The sequence below is a fragment of the Ochlerotatus camptorhynchus genome, unplaced genomic scaffold (assembly GCF_037179485.1).
Source record: "Ochlerotatus camptorhynchus isolate MF236.1 unplaced genomic scaffold, CSIRO-AGI_Acam_v1.1 ptg000099l, whole genome shotgun sequence".
NCBI lineage: Eukaryota > Metazoa > Arthropoda > Insecta > Diptera > Culicidae > Ochlerotatus > Ochlerotatus camptorhynchus.
The window spans coordinates 3459184-3478295 of NW_027040589.1; the positions used below are offsets into that span (position 1 = coordinate 3459184).

Here is a 19112-nt window from a genome sequence, read left to right on the forward strand (position 1 = left end):
GGGAAAATCTAGGCCAACGGTTTCATTTTCATTCTCATCATACCATGCCATCCAAAACACATCATGCAACAGCCAGAGAAGAGTGCCGGGCGACGGGTGGAGAAATTTCCCATTCCATTCCAACATCTACAGCAACATTACAATTTCCTTTCGCTTTGCAGCTGGATGCACACCTAATACCTACCATTGACTAAATGACTGACTAGCTGCATCATAAACTCTGGCGAAAAGAAGAGATGTGCTTTGCAGCACCCAGCTGCTTCAATAACAGAGAAGCGAAATACTTCATGCGGAAAATGCAACCCCATCTCCGCTAGCGAGAGAGAGAGAGAAAAATGCATCTCGATTAGACAAGTGAACCGAAATGAATCACTTCAATCCCATCGCGATAATTACCTGCCAATTGAATTCTTCACCTAACGAGAAGATCCTAATTGAGGCATTCTTTTCCATTTCCTTTCAGACTCACCCGTTGACTACGATTGCATCGCAGGACCTCTCATCGCAACCACTGGCGGAAGAAGAAATCGTTTCCACGGTACCAGCCGAAGGCTTCGAAGGACGAAAACGTCGTCGATTGGGTAGGAAACGAAAGCGTAGACCTCTGCACGACGACTACTGGCAACAAGGTGGCCCTCGAGACGAAACAGAACCCGAACCCACCTACCGAGATCCGGAACCGGAGAGGAAGCGAAACTACCCCCGCTGGGACCGTCAACGTCCTGCCGATCGGTGGTCGAATCCCTACAGCGATGCCATAGATCCACATTCTCCCTTTAGTAGTGATCCACCTTCCATCCGACGACCGTACGAAGCGTTCAACAGAGGCAACCGAGAGAATTTTCAACCTATTGACGGCAATAGGCAAAGAAGACTTCCCAGACCGGAGGAGCATCCGACTCCCGGTTCCGGTCACAAAGCCTACCGAAAACCGTACTCACAGGCCAAACGAAACGAAGAAGAAGGTGGATCGTCCGGTGAGCAAGGCAAGGCCAGTGCCGCAGACCTGAAAGCTCTACTCAAGCAATCCGGTGGACTGAGTCTAAGCGAGATTCTTCAACAGCGCAATATCTCACTACAGGATTTGATCAAGGGCAAGCAAATGGCTCTGGCTGCGTTGACGCAAAGCCCCCTAGATGTCACTACAGTCACGGAACAAGACAACGAAGTAACCTCCACGATACCAACGCTATCCAGTGTCAGATTCCGAGTACAGGAGGACTCCACTCAGCGAACCGACTTCCATGATATAAAATCCATGAAGAGAATTCCGGTATATTCCCCATCTGCAGTTCCGATTATAGCAACGGAACCACCAACAACTACCACATCAACCACAACGACACCGACAGAGCTTCCACCAACGGCGCAGGATGAAACCAACTCCGTCGAAGACATCATAACCCTCGACAACCTTGGAAACCACAACGACAACGTTGCCATCTTTCCAACCGTCGAGATCAAACAGCTAGCCCTCAATCCGGTGCTTCCAACCGTCAAAGAAGAACGACTACGACCCATCAAGGGTGTAGCCTCCCGTATTCGTCCAGACTTGAGTAACTCCAAAATCCGAACGGAAGAAGTCTTCTCTGCTTCCAAAAGACGCTTGGAATCACTTAGGCCCTACGCTACTGCTGAACCCTGGCACTTGTCTACCACCACGACCAGCACCGCCATCCCGAACACTACATCTCGCGAAAAATGGACTCCCTCAGCATCGCTTCACGAAAAATACTTCCACAAACTTCAACAGAACAAATTCCGTCAACGACCTTCAGTGATCGCATCCACCGACCTCGATAGTGACACCCTAGAAGAACATACCGAACCAGCACTTCCCGATACGGAACCACCCGTTCCGGCTTCCTCTGAGCGATCTCTAATGCGAATCCCGTCTTCCCGGAATCGCCTTGCTATAAAACCCAAAATAAGACTCGCGTCCCCTGCACCGTTAACAGTGCAACCGCAGTCGACGGAAAATCATAGCCTCGCCGACATAGAATTCCACGATGAATCCGAGAACGTCACCAAACTGCTCGAAAGCGAGGAACCGGAACTGAACATCATCGAAAAGTTTACCTCCTTCGAAGACACCAAGAACGCCTTCGATCCGCAATCCAGCTTAGCGTCCGAACTGTCAACCACCGAGCTAAGTGAGGACGATCTCATCGAACGAATCAACCAAAACACCCAGCGTTCGTTCACCGACAGCCTTGAGGACTACTTCCGAGACGTAACCGAGAGCAATCCATCGCTGTTCAACGATCTCGGTCCGATCGCTCTGTCCGACGATCGGAATGAGATCTTAGAATTGATGGAAGATCGCCGTATCGGTGCCCGCCTGGCCAAGGTCCTATCCCAACGAAACATGACCTTGGACGAGCTGCTCGAGCATCGCAAACGTGGCTCCAGCCAGCTACATCTGTCGGAAATGATCAACGGCAAGTCAAAACCGATCGAGGACAAGATGGACATCGTAACGGCATTTGAACACTTCCCAAGGTTCAATCTTGGTAACCTGCGGAGCATTCAACCGGACGACATCAAACTGGATTCGCAGGGCTTTAGCTACTTCACTTCCATCATCAGCATGCGCCCGACGGACGAAGCCTACAAGGAAGGTCGAGCGATGCAGCATCACCGAGGGGATCACAAATTCCTCGACTGGAAGCTGCAGCATTCGCCTCAACAGCAGCAGCAGCAACACCCAGCAAATCACAAAATGGATGGGATTCATTTTTTAGGTAACGGCGGATCGAAGGGTGGGCTGATAACCCCTTCGCGAATGTCCGCCGATGCCGAGTTCGACAGCAGCCACGATCAAACCAGCAGCAGTGATTTGCTCGATCTGGAACTGACCGGCCATGGGTTCAACCACCGGCACACGGTAACCATCGAGAGCACCTCGATGCCACTCGGCGTCAAATCGGCGATCGTGGCGAGTTCCTGCATCGTGGGCGTTTCGCTGGTGGTGTTCGCGGTGATCTTCGTCGTTTGCCGCTGGCGACAGCGGCGGAGAAACAAGCTCAACTATACGGAGAATTTCAACATGGCCAAAGGGCGGCTCCCGATGATGCACAACGAGGGATTGAAGACCGAACAGATGCAGGTGTATACAACGCAGCAGCATCAGCAGCACCAGCAGCAGCAGCAACAGCAGCATCAGCAGCATCCGCAGCAGCAGCAACAACAGTATTCGAAACAACGTCAACGAAAGGACAGCAAGGTTAACACGATGGATCCCAACTCGCAGGAAGTGCAGGACTACCTGTGGGATGCGATGCGTAAACCGTTCCAGTAGGTTTGCGGGAGAAGTTTGTGTGTTTGTAGGGATAATTCAAAGCCATACGTACTGCGCCGAGGAGTTACTGGGAGTTTAGGTAAGATGCATTGGGATCAGTAAAAGGGTGGCGGTTAATAATGTTTCAAACGCTAATAACAATTGTAATTGGTATGCATCACGAACACTATGGAGAGATACTTAAGGGGTTAGATCACTGTAGCGGGTCTTCCATAATAGTTTAGAATCTAAAGAATACGGGAACACTTTCATTCGCATTATTTTGGGGCGGAGACTAGGGGACTACCTGTGCGCTCCCGGCATGAAATTTATCTTTAATCGGACTTCGGGCAAACCCATCAGGGATTCTGGACAGTCAAAAGGACGATTTCAGTAAAAATTGAGGGGCATTCATGACAGTCCAGGGAGGATCCCAAACAATCCTAGAATGGATTCCGTACAATCTCAGCGCGGACTACAGTCATCCCAAATAGAGGATTCTAAACAATTCTAAGCAGCATGACAAAAAAAGAGATGAAGGAATTCTTGCATCCCTTCGACGATCGCTCATGTAAGTGTCGGAATAGAATCAACTATGAAGTTGGCCAAAACTAATCTATTGTGACTATTGTGTTCCATTTGTGCTAAATGTGGATCATCACAACAACACCAGGCGATGAAAAATTAACCCGTTTCTGATCACAATTTTCAACTGTCTTTTTGTAAGAGTATCAGGGGAAACAACGGAAGTTTCTAGTGGCAGTTGACCATTACTCTGACTTTTTCTAGCGAAAAATTTTCCCGGAGATGGAAGCTTGTAAATTTAATTTTGCTGGTCACTGTACACCTCAATTATAAATAATTAGTAATGTTGAGTTTCCTCATGACAGAAACTAATTCCACAAAACAAGAAGCCTATTAAATCGATTTGGAGAGGTTGAGTATTAATTTTCATGAGCTAAAATAATCTTCTCATTATATTAGGTCGAATTCCAACTTCTTTGGTCTTGAAATCACACCACCACATCACGAAAAACTTCGAAGATCATCAATCCCTAGCAAGCAAAAGAAGCCCCTGGCCGGGACAAAACCAATGTAATTTGGATCTTTAATAATGAAAACTTAATATTACCCAAGCGGTAATCAACTCTGCACATGGTGCCGAAACACATCGTGGCACACTGATCGGCACGTCATGGCACACGATGACAAGTATGACACAAAATATAATATAAAATGGCATCACTGTTTTGTGTTGACATTTTGCCAATCGTTGCTAAGGTTTACTTCTTCGTTTACTTCAAAGTAATGGGGGAAAGGAATTTTTTGTTAGTGCCATTTTCCAGCGAAATTGTCCCCAATCATAATAAGAGATTGTATAATTGACAAGACTCTCTTTGTCCTTATGCCTTCTGGGGGGATGAACCTCTACAAAAAGTACACATGGTTTTTAAGAGATGTCCATAGTTACAGGGAAGTCCAAACGAACCACGCCCCGCAGAATAGGCCAGAATTAACTAGAATTAAGTATTAACTCGATGGCCATCCAGCTTTCCATGCTCGGTAATGGCGGCCTGTTTGTAAGAATAAATGTATCCTTCACTGTGCTTTTTGACGCTATCTGGAGCATGGTGGGTATACAAATGGTGATACAGCTTTGTCACTATATAGGCGAGGAGGTCGCGGGGGGGAAAAGTGCGGTTTTAGAGCAAAAACGCGTCCTTCAAGTCGATTGAAGATATTTAGGAGCACCCGCTGAGGTTGCTGATTATGGCAGATATTTGTGGTATCGGGTGGCCTTCGTTTATCATGATTGAGTTGAGGTACCGCGCGTCCAGGCAGACTCTGTATTGACCCGTTTTCTTCTTCACGGCGACAAGTGGGTTGTTCAAAGGTGAAAACATGGCTTCCTCGATTACGTCTAGAGCTATCATGCGGTGTACTTCCTTGTTCATTTCATCTAGCACATATTTTGAAACATGGTAGAATCTCTGCTTCTTTGGCTTAGCATCTCCAACCTCAATCCGGTGAGTGTACAAGCTGGTCCGACCTATTTTGCCGTCTCTGCTGGTTGGAAACAAGGCGATGACATCGTTCAAGCTCCTTTGCTGATCTATCGTCAGTGGTCTCATTGGTTCTTGATTTTGTTGATCTTCTTCTTCGGCTAAAGTTGACTCCAACGCGCTGCATACTGCTTTGACGCCAAATTTTTCCCAAAAATTCATCCCAAAAATTACGCAACTTGGCATAGATGGTACCAGCAACATCGGTAGTGTTTCGTTTCGTCCATTGTACGCAATCGGTAAGTTGACAAATTCTGTGATGTCATGTTTCGTTCCATCTGCTGTCTGCACACCTCCTTTCACCGTTCCTTTCCTCAATTGTAATTCTTCGACGATCCTCAACTGCGTTCCTCCCATAAGAGAGCAGTTTGCACCGCTGTCCAGTAATCCTGTGAGCCGCTTACCAAGAACCGTGATTGCCGCATGAGGTCTGTTGTCACCTTCGATGTTAATGATGGTCGAGTATGTTTGACTAAGCTCGGGTAAATCTGAGGGATTATCGATGTATAGCGAGGAGGCGGATCCCTCTGTTACTAGTGGTTCCTCGCTTGTTCGTTTTCCTGGTTGGAGGCACAGGTTGGACAGTTTCGCAGGGAATAACCCTTCCGTGCACAACGGTAACAGAAAAACATAGCTTGGGGTTTGGGACAATCCATAAATCTATGCCCTTTTTCATCGCAGTTCCAGCATGACAAAACCCGTGGCTGATCTCCTGCTTCTTGACGATCTTCAGCTGAAGGTTGCTGTTGCATCCGTTGTTGGGTCTGACCCTGTTCATGTCCCTGGTAAGAGGCAGCGTCTGGATAGTTTGCTTGTGCGCGGGATAATTGTGCTCCTGGACGGCGAATTTGGTCCTTTCGATCGAAACGAGCCTTCAGAGCATTGATTTGATGTACCAACTCATCTAGCTGTCGTTCATAGCTTTTTTCATCTTTTCCTTGTGCCCCAGTACTACGAAGCTCCTGATTGGTGATTTGTACCATGTTCTCCTGAAAGTTTTCGATCGCATGCACTCTTCCAAATCTTAGCGGCGCTGCTGCTTTCTGGGCTGATTGAGGGGTAGCATAGTGTGGTTCTAAAAGAGCATTCTGTGGAATCGGCATTCTTCGCTGACGACTGAGCAGCATCCTGGTTTCGTCAAATCCATTACATACTTCCACCATCTCTCGTAAAGATCTCGGCCGAGCGGCTGCAACGATGGATGCATATTCCGTATTCATATTCTTTTTGACTATGAAGAAGCGCTCTTCTTCTGATATTGGTGGATCTACAAATCTGAACAGTGCAGATATATCTCGATAGAACTTGGCGAACGACTCCGACACCCCTTGGAACCGGAAACTTGCTTCCATTCTTAGCATCTGTGCGTAGCTGCTTGGCAGGAATTCCTGTCGAATTTGATTCTTGAAGTCCGTCCATGTTAGCAGTGATCCTTCGTTGAACGCTCGTCCGTACCAGTCGATTGCGTCATCTTGTAGCAGGTGTTTGATTGATTTTAGTAGCATATCATCTGCAACACCTTCTGATTGCGCGAAGCACTCCACGCGATCCAGGAAGCTATTTAGAGTTGTTGTGTCTTTCTCGCCTCTAAACTTAACCGGCCAATTATGGATAGCATTCGGATTTCTTGTTCCTTCAGTTTGAACCCGCTCCCGACGTAGAAGATGATTGAGCAGCTCATCCCTCAAACGGTTGTATTCCAACGACTGATCCTCATTGCGCGAAGAGTTGTCCGTTGAACGATACAGCGGAGGAGGAACGCGTGGTGGAACATTTCTGCTATCCCGGTAGCCTTGATCTTGTATCAGTGGTAAGGTGTAGCGATTCTGACTGTAGGATGGTTTCCCGATAAAACCTCTTCCTCTTCCTTTTGTTGTAGGTGATGAAGTAATTGGAAGGCCACCTATGTCCAGTGAAGAACCTCTATTTTCCTCCCTAAGCGATGCGTTTGGCGTGCTGGATGAATTTGCATGATGAGCTCCTTCCCACATTCCTAGCGGTCCTTGATGGCTTGTGTGTCTGTCTCCCCATGCTCCTTCCTGGTTTCCATTGTTGTGTAACTCTTCGCTTCGTCTCTGGTTTGCAGTTGCATTATAATCACTAGTGTTTATTCTGTTATTTGTCACTGTAATGGGCACCGGGCCTTCATTCACTGAATTGACAGGAGGTTTATTCAACGAGTACATGACACCATCCAATGTTGATGATATCAAAACTTTCAAAGTGGACCAAGTATCCCGGAGATGTTCCGGCGGTGTCTCAATACGCACCAGTCGGTAGAGATAATGTCGTAAACGTGAGGTGACATGTTCGAGAAAGCCTATGTCTTCCTTCTTCTTAGCAGAATCAATAGCTGGAAGAAGCAATTTGATTCGAGATTGACAAGTTTCTAGTTAGTGCTATCATCCAACACATGGCTTGAGGATTCGTAGCTTTTTTGAAGCGTGATGTCCTCAGTCATTGCATCCCTAAGTCGGATGCACTTCACCCTGCGAGTAGTAAGGCCAAGATTAGTAATGTGTCTTAAAGCCAACTCAAAATTAAGCTCTTCTTCGCTCAAATGCAAAGGATCAATCTCCATGATTGAATAAAGGTCTTCAAAATAAGCCAAAATACTAGACAAACAAGAACTAAAAAAAAACTTCAGCCACAAACGGTTCACAAATTTCTAAGGGGGTTTTTCAGTTGGGCGCCAATGTAAGCTCTTCCCATAGACAATAACGAATTAGCTAACAAATGTCTTAGCTCATGATTGTTTCTGTATTCGATGTTTACCCATACATGCGGTTTACTGCTAGTTGCCCTTGTATGCGCTTAAACTAAGTCATAATATCTTAACACTAGTGCACTCACTGATCGCTGCCTGTCGCCACTGCCGCGGGCTGCCGTGGATGGAGGCCTCCCCGAAGGTGCCGCCTTTCCGGAAGTCTCGTTGTGCGCTCGGATCATATGCTGACGAAATGGGCGCCTCGCGTTCTCGACATGACCGGCTTATCACTGCAATCGCTATGGGTGGCACGGCATGTGCATGGAAGCCTCTCCAAAGCTGCCACCACCCTGTCCTCCACTTGGTTCGTTCGTCTCGTGCGCCGACAAGACATGCGCCTCACACCCTTGACTATGGCCGACGTGTCGCTTCTGCCGTTCTGATGCCGGATTCAGCTCGCCCTAATCGGTGACGTCCGGAATCGAATCACTCCACCAGCACCACGTGCAGCCGTGCAGGAGCAAAACTGTGTGTGAGAAAAGAAGCCTTCTCGAAGAAGGCTCCTTTTTTTCCCTTGAGTTCCTTCCGGCCGAGCGATCGATCGTCGCTGCTCCCCCGAGTCCTTGCCGACTCGTTGCCGTTAGGCTTCGTTGTTTCGGCCGAACCTTTACCGTTTGCGCTGGTGGTAGATGGTGGCTTGTAACTGCAGGAGGTCATCCAATGAACAGAACGCACGTAATAATTATTTCAGGTTAATTTACCTCTCGCCGCAGCCGTATTAAACTTGGCTGAAATGACTCCGCTCTGGTGGGCTTTGATCGGCACGGATTTACAACCGTTTTCCGCACACACTCACTCCCGATTTCGCGTTTGCGATGCCTTGACGTGCACTGTCGGCACCACTAGTCTACACGACAAACCAGACACAAGTGAAGACTTGCCCGTGCTGTGCCGGTTTTTTCTCATTCCAGCGGAAACTGTCCCGCGCTGACAGTCGAATGGCAGTGACAGGCAACGAATATCCCTTTCTTGACTTTCTTGCCAATCTTCGATTAGCTGCGTTCTGTTTTACTGTTTACATAATGGCTGCACTCTAAATGCTAACTATCCAATCTATGGCTAATACTAACTAGTCTGCAGCATTTATTGCTTAAAACAAAGTAACTGTAATAAACACCCCGGTACGATTGATAGTTCACCAATCAGTCAGCCATACGGTTCATTCTATAGACTGAACTCGGATTCGATTGACTGTGGAGGTCTCTCTACGCTCTTTCGCAACTGTTCATATCACCGATGGCAACAGTAATATTAAGAAAGATGCTGCTAACAGAATTGTGAAGGTAACCACACCGGAGGTAACAGAGCCAATCTGAATCGCGGTCTTAATGAACGTAATCGGAACCGGCAGCATCGTCAGGAAGATTAATATGCGATTCCAGCATGACCAAGGATAAAACATATTATTACAACGAGATTCTGGAGCGACATTTGGATAAACCATGGACGAATTTAGTACCTTTTTTTCAGACGAATTTAGTACCTAACCACGACTGCTGACACTTGGAAGCTACTGCATAGACCTGTCACTACTACCGCCGGTGGGCATTTTAAGTCGAGTCCTTCCTATTTTAATGCTAATTGCTTGCTTGTATTGCAGACAAGATTCATGTTCTACTTGCCGGTTGGGTCATTGGTTTTGGCAAACGTCTGCCAGAATGACGCACGGTAGAGAACTGTCTTCTCCTGGATGGACAGCTTCTGCCATCAGCCAGTCGAGTGCCATTTCCTTGAAGCGGATGACCAGCAACCAGCTCGTTGAATATTATCACGACTTTTTTCCGTTCCTGACTTGAAAATGAAAATACACAATCTCAAAAGTCATAAGTGCAGGGTTGCCAAACTCGTGGGTTACTGAGACTGATAGCTTGATTGCCACACTTCGGCACGTTCAGCACAACGCTTGACCTAGCTCGCGCGCTGTACTTTGTACAACAGTGTGAGTTTTCCATTGCCATTTTGCAGCCGAGTTTTTTTTTTTTTTACTTTATTAAAGAGATTTTTAGCCTTAGGCTAGTTCATCTCTAATTTTGCAGCCGAGCTACCAATCGATATGAAATCAACGGGTATTCCTTAAAAAACTTGTTTTTAACTAAACAAGCTAAACTTTTATCACAGTTTACCCCCAGACAATGCGGATAATAAAGGGTGTCCACGATGAAATTGCCACACTATGAAATTGCTCTAACTTTTTAACCGTTGGGTAGAATTTAATGAAAATTTGGGTGGATTTAGATCATAGTGCATTATTTACATCCTGCAAGTTTTAAAGTCCTGTGATCAAAACTCGCGGAAATGGAGTCGAAAGAACAGCTCGTGCATGATAAAATCTTGCGCATTCATCACGAGAACAAGGATCTCTCGCATCGTTTCATCGCTAAAACGTTGGGAATCGCGAATTCCACGGTGTCGCGAGTGATTAAGCGGTTCGAGGAACGGTTGACCACCGATCGGAAGCCCAGAAGTGAAGGAAAAAGTATTCCGTACAACACCAAAAATCACAACCGCGTAGTTGAGGCCTTCAACCGAAATCCGAACGCCTCCGTTAGGGATGTGGCTAAGAAGCTGCACCTAAGCCGAAGTTTTGTCCAGAAGGCCAAAACTAAGGCTGGGCTTCGAACGTTCAAGGTACAAAAGGCCCCTAATCGCGACGAGAAGCAGAACAAGTCCGCCAAAACCCGTGCCAGGAAGTTGTACCTCAACATGCTGACGAAAGTTGAATGCTGCATCATGGACGACGAAACATATGTGAAGGCCGACTTCAAACAGATCCCCGGCAACCTGTTTTTCACGGCCAAGGATAAGTTCAGCGTTCCGGAGCATGTCCGCACTCAGAAGATGTCCAAATTTGCGAAGAAATTCCTGGTTTGGCAAGCCATCTGCACGTGCGGGAAGCGGAGTGCACCTTTCGTGACCCAGGACACGATGAACGGACAGGTGTACATAAAAGAGTGCCTCCAGAAGCGGCTGCTTCCTCTCCTGAAGGCCCACAACGTCCCAACAATCTTCTGGTCGGATTTGGCCTCATGCCACTACTCCAAGGACGTGCTGTAGTGGTATGCGGACAATAAGGTCAATTTCGTGCCGAAAATGTTCAACCTTCCCAACACTCCGGAGCTCTGCCCCATCGAGAAGTACTGGGCGATTATGAAGCAGCACCTTCTTAAACGACCTAAGGTAGTGAAGACAGTCGAGGAACTGAAGAAAGTATGGGTTTACATGCAAAAAACGGTTGATTCACAGGTTGTGCAGAATCTTATGGCCGGGGTTAAGGCCAAGGTGCGGGCATTTGCGTATGGACTGTAAATAAAATACGAGTAAAATGGTAAAATGAAGTTTAATAGTTATTTCTCAATCCCTGAAAATTTGATGGCAATCGGATGAAAAGTCGAATTTTGCGAATCAATTTTGTGTGTGGCAATTTCATCGTGGACACCCTTTAGTGAAAATGTGAATGGAAACCGCGTAAACGGTGTCCGTACTACGTGGGATTTGACTTAATTGCTTACAACATGGAAAATCTCGAGATCCTGACCAGATAGAAAATAACTGTCTTCGGCAAAATTGTTCTAAAGATCATAACCTTTTTGCTGGTGGAGAGTAGTTAAGAAAATTACCACTACGTGGTGCTAGTATATACGTGCAATTTTCGCATATACAATAGCTCGAGTTCCCAACCAGATAAAAAGGTACTGTCTTCGGCATAGTTGTTCAGGAGGTCAAGGCGTTTTCGCAGGTGGACAGTAATTCAGAATTTTCTCACTACGCGGCGCTAGTGTACACGTAAAATTCTCATATTTAATATCTCTAGATTCTGACCAGATAGAAAGTTACTGTCTTCGGCAAAGCTGTTCAGGAGATCATAAACTTTTTGATGGTGAACAGTAGTTCAGAATCTTCTCACTAGGTAGCGCTCGTATACATGTTAAGTTCTCGCATGTGATACATCCTGACCAGATAGAGAGTAAATATCTTTGGCAAAGTTGTTCAGGAAGTCAAGATCTTTTCGTTGGTGGACAGTTGTTCAGAATGTTATCACTACGCGGTGCTAGTATACACAAGCAATTCTCGCATATACAATAGCTCGAGACCCTGAGCAGATAGAAAGTTACTGTTTTGGGCAAACTTGTTCAGGGGGTCAAGACTTTTTGGCTGGCGGACAGTTGTCCAGAATTTTCTCACCACGTGGTGCTAGTAAACGTGTACAATTCTTGCGTATGCTATAGCTCGAGGTCCTGAACAGGTAGAACATTGCTGTGATTCGATCAGTAGAAAGTTACTGTCGTCGAAAGTTACACGTAAAATTCTCGCATTTGGTTTGTATCGAGATCCTGACCAGATAGAAAGTTACTGTCTTTGACAAAGTTGTTCAGGAGGTCAAAGTCTATTGCTTGGTGTACAATTGTTGAGAATTTCCTAAGCGGCGCTAGTATACACGTGAAATATTCACATATAAAATATAACGAGATCCTGACCAAATAGAATGTTACTGTCTTGGGCAAAGTTGTTCAGGGGGCCAAGGCCTTTTGGCTGGTGTACAGAAATTCATTTTTTTTTCACATCATTGTATTTGCGCTTTTATACACGTGCAATTCTCGCATTGGATATATTTCGATACCTACTAAACTGTCATCGGCAAAGTTGTCCAGGAGATCAAAACTTTTTCGTTGGTCGACAGTACAGAATTTTCTCACTACGCGGTGCTAAGATATACGTGAAATCTTCGCATATATAATATTTCGAGATCCTGAACAGTTAGAAATTTACTGTTCTTGGAAAAGCTCTTAAGGATATAAAGATCTTTTGGCTGATGAAAAGTAGTTCAGAAATTTCTCAAAACTTGGCGTGCGATTCTCCCATATTAAATATCATATAATAAAATTACAATTTACATCATCCTAAGTGGGATAAGACAAATAAATTCAGGATTTATTTTAATGGTGAAGATTTTCATGCAGATTTGTGGACACATAAATTGGGGTGAGTCGTTCCACTTTGATAAATTAGTGGAGACACGTATCTCAGATGGAAAACGTTATCTTAAAAGATCAATATCGCTGAAACTTCCACCAAATGAATGTTTAGAGTCCCCCTTTCATTTTAGGCTAATTTCAAATTGTCTTATCGAGGGGTCTAGAACAAAAAAATGTGCACGGACTACGAGACTAACTCAGAGAGTGAGGCAATTTTGCTCAGCTGAATGGAGAAATTTATAAAACCGTACTCTCCCGATTATATGTTTAAGGACATTCCCAAAAAAAAAACATGCAAATGTGTTATGTTCATATCTTTGTCATTTTACGTCCAATTTTCGTTTTTTAGAACATTTGAAAGATTTTGAATGGAAATACGAAGAAGCAAATTGCTCAATATTATTTTCAAAAAATGAGAGAGATTTGAACAAAACACATTTGCATGTATTTTGGGGGTGTATTTAAGCTTATGATCGGGAGTGTAGGTTACTCAGCGCTGAGTGCACTACGATTTTGGAAATTTCTCCAGACAACTGAGTAAAACAATCTCACGACTGAGATAGTCCTATGGCTCGACTGGCTAACTCGTGTGTGTATATTTTATACATTTTACATTACATTACACACTTTAAACGAACTGAGTAGATTCTTTTCGTTTAGATTTAGGATAAGTGTATGTAACCATAAATTCGACGTCACACTCCCAGCAGCGTAGGAATAACGGTATAATGAAAGAGATGATAATTTCATATTATCAGGCCTTTTCTTTATGATTTTGGATGTACCTACACACTTAGATTTTTGCCGAGATGGGCACCACCGAGCAGCTCGGTATTTTATTTTGCTGGATCTCAACGAAAAATTTGCCACGTGGTGAGAAATTTTTTAACTACTGTCTACCAGCCAAAAAGTCTTTCTAGCTGATCAAGATCTCGAGCTGAATATGCAAGAAATGCACGTATACACTAGCGCTGCATAGTGAGAAAACTCTGAACTATTGTCACCCAACAAAAAGATCTTGACTTCCTGAAAAACTATTCCGAATACATTTACTTTCTATCTGGATCTAGAGATATTTTATATGTGACAATTTCACATGTATAGTAGCGCCGCGAAGTGAGAAAACTCTGAACTACTGTTCACCTGCGAAAAGGCCTTGATCTCCTGAACAACTATGTCAAAGACAGTACCTTTCTATCTGGTTGGGAACTCGAGATATTTTATATGAGAATTTCACGTCTGTAGTGAGAAAATTCTGAACTATTGAGCACCAAACAATAGGCTTTGACCTCCTGAACAACTTTGTCCAAGACAGTAACTTTCTATCTGGTCAGGATCTCGATATAATCCATGTTGCAATCAATTAAGTCAAATCCCACGTAGTATGGTCAAAGTTTACGCCGTTTCCATTTACATTTTCCCTATTATCCGCATTTTTTCAAAGTTTAGCTTGTTTAGATCAAAACAAGTTTTTTGAGGAATACTCGTTGGTTTCAGATCGATTGGTAACTCAGCAACAAAATGGCAATGGAAAACTCATGTGTGTTGTACAAAGTACAACAGCGCGAGTAACGGAGGGTTAAACAAAACATTCTGTCAGACGGTGGTTGTTTCCAGAACTTCTTATGATGAAAAATACGAGACTACTTTGTTCATTTTTTGAGTAAATATGAGCAACTCAAATTTACTCGCAGCAAATATATTTACTCTGAGTACAGCCCCTTGGATTCGAGTATGAATATGGCATTAAATCTGGTTTTGGTGTTGGTGCACAGGTAAAATGTGAGGTTACGGGACGCCACTGGTGAAATTTACTAATCTTTGATTGATTGATTGATTGATTTATCTTTATTTAGGAGGCTTTCAGCCTGAGGCTGGTTCGCCTCCACGCACTAATCTTTGAGTTAAAATTTACTCATTCTAAGAGTGATCTACGGTTTTGCGAATTTGAGTGACCGGGACTCAAATGTGAGTCAGATTAATTTGCCGTGTAAGCCTTCAAACTCCAAAAAAGTTCCTATGTGCGAAAACTTGAAAATTAAGTAGGTACGTTCTAGAATTAACAAAAATGTTCATATCTTGAGGACCTTTAAAAAAACCAAGAACGAGAGCCCGTTTTTTGACGTAGGACTACGTCTTTGATTTCTATATGGGGGTACACTTTGTGAAAACCGAAAATGGAACATGTAACAAATTAAGAAAGATTTTGAACGTTAATAACTCAGCTGCCCCTGGTCTAATTTCAATAATTTTATCACCAATCGATCAGAAATATGGCTACGCATCGATAACAATGCTTCCGAATGTTGATTTTCGACAAGAAACTATTGAAAAACTGGTAAATGTCCAGCATTGTCCAAAAGTGTCGAATTAACTAACAAATCCACCACTTACCTACATGCATATGCTGCTTCCCCAGCACAGTCGTCAGAGAGTAGTAAGTAGACGAAACAAGTCGAAGTGGCATTCGCCTCCGATCCTCGGGCGCGTGCGAATAGGGAGGATGGAATTGCGTAATTTTTTGCACACTCATCGCCATACTCAGAACATTCGCTCCCAACGACCACACCACTGTGTAGTGGTGTTCGATCGTCGAAATTAGTAGCAGCAGTAGCAGCAGTAGCAGCAGTAGCAGTGCTTTCGGCGTGTTGCGTTGAAAATTGTTCTCAAGTAACAATGAAAGGCTGCCTGCACGCAGTGAGCTGCAGAGCCCACATAAGCAACCATCAAAGGGAAGAAGCTGCACCGCTATGATATGGATCGGAATCAGTAGCTCTTCGTGAGTCACTGCGGGTCGGTCATCTATGCCAAACGTGTCACCCTCGCTCCAAACGACATACAGCTCGACAGCCTCATCCGTGTTGAACACCCAGCTCAGAATTACTCAACCATCACTACAAAACGGTCCTTTTCAGGGCCACAAAAAATTTGTTAAAGAGCATTATTTGGACATTGGTCAAGGTCATCAGTTCCCGCAAGCAGCTAGCTATCAAGGCGCAACCTGTCTATAGAAGGTGTGGAATTGTAGGCCTGAATATATTGGTGCAATTAGTTTTTCCTCGGCTTTCATTCCGCACGATTCGTTTCTTTCGTTTAATCAATCACCCTTGTAGTGACGTCGAAAAGATTGTTTAAATCGGCAACTTACATATGAAATTTAATGTGGATGAAAGAATTTTTTGTATGTTACCAAAATTTATGAATGCTTTGCCACTAAATGTTGAGATAATTCATTGATTATTGAATTATCACACTGTATACCACGAAAAAGCAGCTTGTTTGTGAGTTTTTGCCAGTTTTCAAGCAAGGAGTTATCTTAAAAAACAAATCGCCAGCTGTTATTTCCCGGCGACTTTACAAATAAATAAAATCAAACAAAATCATCATGCAGAACTAGCTAGGATTTATTTTACTTCATATTTCACAACATTGCTTTCGAGTATTAAGACATCGTCTCCCGCAAAGTTTACATTTTTCCCTCTACCAACACATACATCAGGGCTAGATAGATCTCCACAGGATCTATAGAATCCACTCAATTTCAAAAAACCAAAATGCACAGCATTACGAAAAGAGGTCAGGTTTCGACCAATAGCAGATAGATTTTAATTCTAAACAAGCCAAACGATTGGAAATTTATCTACCAATCTGCTAAAATGAACACTTAATTAATTTTCAATAGGTCACTATTGAAAAATAACAAATGTCCAACTGCTGCAATGGTGATCAAAATTATCACCGAATGTCTGAAAACAGCGCATTCCCTAACACAGACTTAAAAATCGAATTCGATGCGGTCCCACTGAACGGTGCTCATTCAGTCACCGTAAGTGGTCGTGTCCAGTCCAGCAGCAGCAGGAGTGCTTTCAACAACAACAACAACGAAAGGCTGCCTGCAAGCAGCGAGCTGCAGAGCTCATATGAGCAACCATAGAGAATGAGGAAGAAGTCCCACCGCTAGGCTAGGATCGGAATCAGCAGCTCGTCGTGCTCAGCATTACTCAACCATCACTACAGAATGGTCTGTTTCAGGACCACCATAAATGTGTTAAGAGTATTAATTGGACATTTGTCAAAGTCATCAGTTCCCGCAAGCAGCTAGCTATCAAGGCTCAACCTAGTCTCTATATAAGGTGTGGAATTGTAGGCCCGAATGTATTGGTGAGATTAATCATCGTCCGACCATTATCCAGAACACGCTGGTAGGAAGTGTTAAAAATCCATATAGAATTTGAGAGAAGTGGGAATAATGCGCAATAAAATCAAATTTGTGAGAAAATTAGCTCTCACGAGTTCAATCTCTCGAAGTCCCTCGTTTTTTACATATTCTGCACAAACGATACTTTCCGCCCCGCCCCATTCATATAATTCGGAAAGAAATCCTGTGAGGGGTAAATTGAATACACTTTAATACCAAAATGCACAAAACATAAAAATTCCTAAATAAAAAACAAATCAAAATACTCCTTTCAAAGTCGGGTAGATGAATCGAAAATGCTCAAGTTGACAGTCCCTTGGATTCTCTTCATCAACTTTCTCTTTGAAATAAATACTATAAATTTGATACGCTTAAAAATAAAAAACGGAAAGAATTAAGTTCACATTTGTTCCGTCCACTAGCGGTCCTACGTCAAGCTTCCGGTCGTGCCCCTAGGCACAGACCCTTCTACCTTTTTTTTCGTGGAATTGGTTTACTGCCGGTAATCGCAAGTAAGTCCCATCTGCATTTTAATGAATTTTGAGTTAGCATCATTATTCAGTTCATCTTTCTATGTTTTTTGAGATGTGCTATTGAAATAAGGTGGTTTGTTCAAGAAAAATGAAAAACAATACCAAGTCAAATTGTCCCACACCGAAAAGTAACCGCAAGTCAGTCCCATTAGAAAAAAAATATGTTAGAAATGTTAGACAACACATCGCATCATGAGATTTGTCTCAAGACAGATTTTGTCCACTTCCCCTAGGGTATCTGGAACATGTCCTGATGTGGCCAATATAGTTCTTACGATACTCAGTTTGACCGCCAATGGATGGCTTTGAATTCTCATGTGATTTGATGTATCGCTTGATGGATTTTGATTTAAAAAGGATTTACCACTTCCCCGGGGATACCCGGAATATGTCCGGGTTTGGCCAACATGGTGCTGGTCACTGATCATGACTCTTATCGATCTTATTTTTGAATTCTCATGTGAATTATGTGAATAATCAATTGATTTATCGCATGGTGGGTTTGGCACGTTTATGAAAAGCTCTGGTCTGATGAAGACCCATGCTCACCGGAATACGTTCCGGCCATTGCTCTGGAACCAGCAAAACAAATCCAGAAACATTCAATAACGTTCTACGGGACCATGGTATCTTTCTACTGTTCAATACTGTGCTAAACTAATGCAGCATCGTCATAGAATTGTGACTGACTTGCGGTTATTTTTCTTATTGACGTTAAATGTAATCGCAAGTCAGTCTCATTTAGATTTTGGCCATAAAATAAAAATTTCACGATATTTTTTTCAATATTTTATGGTAAACATAGATGCATTCTATCACATTGTACGTTTATTTTTAAATTTATCCCTCCAAAAAAAGTGTCAAATCAAAAAAGTTGTAAAATCTTTGAACGCCGTTTTCTCATTTCCAGTTTTTTACAGATGGGACTGACTTGCGATTATGGGCAGTTTAGCTATGTCTAAAGATTCTAAAACCATCTTAATTTCATTGTTTGATTTGACTACATGACTGGTGAGATCATAAGAAAGGTTTGAGAATTATTTCTTTGAATCTAAAGGAAATTGTCTGAGCTTCCAAGTCATGAATTGAATTCCCTGAGATTCTCTAAATTTCTAGTTGTTTTAGATAGTCGACACTACTTATACCTTATACGGCCCTTATTACGAGCGTCACTTCACGGTGAAAACGAAGTGAAGTGACCAGTTGTCACTCACGGTGAAGTGATTGCCGTGTAAATCAAATGAATCCCTTGAATTACCCTGTGAATCCACCACTTATACTAATTAATGCAAAGTAAA

The 19112-nt window shown here is 43.6% G+C and overlaps 2 protein-coding genes across 2 annotated transcripts in view; one reads left to right on the plus strand and one right to left on the minus strand.

Moving 5' to 3' along the window:
- LOC135698966 (actin-histidine N-methyltransferase-like) overlaps nt 1–19112 on the minus strand; it is a 326729-nt gene that overhangs the window by 304798 nt on the left and 2819 nt on the right. The gene's annotated exons all lie outside the window — the stretch shown is intronic.
- Nucleotides 1–19112, plus strand: part of LOC135698953 (uncharacterized) — a 195880-nt gene that overhangs the window by 176545 nt on the left and 223 nt on the right. Inside the window, exon 2 of the mRNA XM_065219112.1 lies at nt 464–3380. Coding sequence (XP_065075184.1) covers nt 464–3301 — 2838 coding nt within the window. The 3' untranslated portion in view covers nt 3302–3380. The remainder of the gene's footprint in view (nt 1–463; nt 3381–19112) is intronic.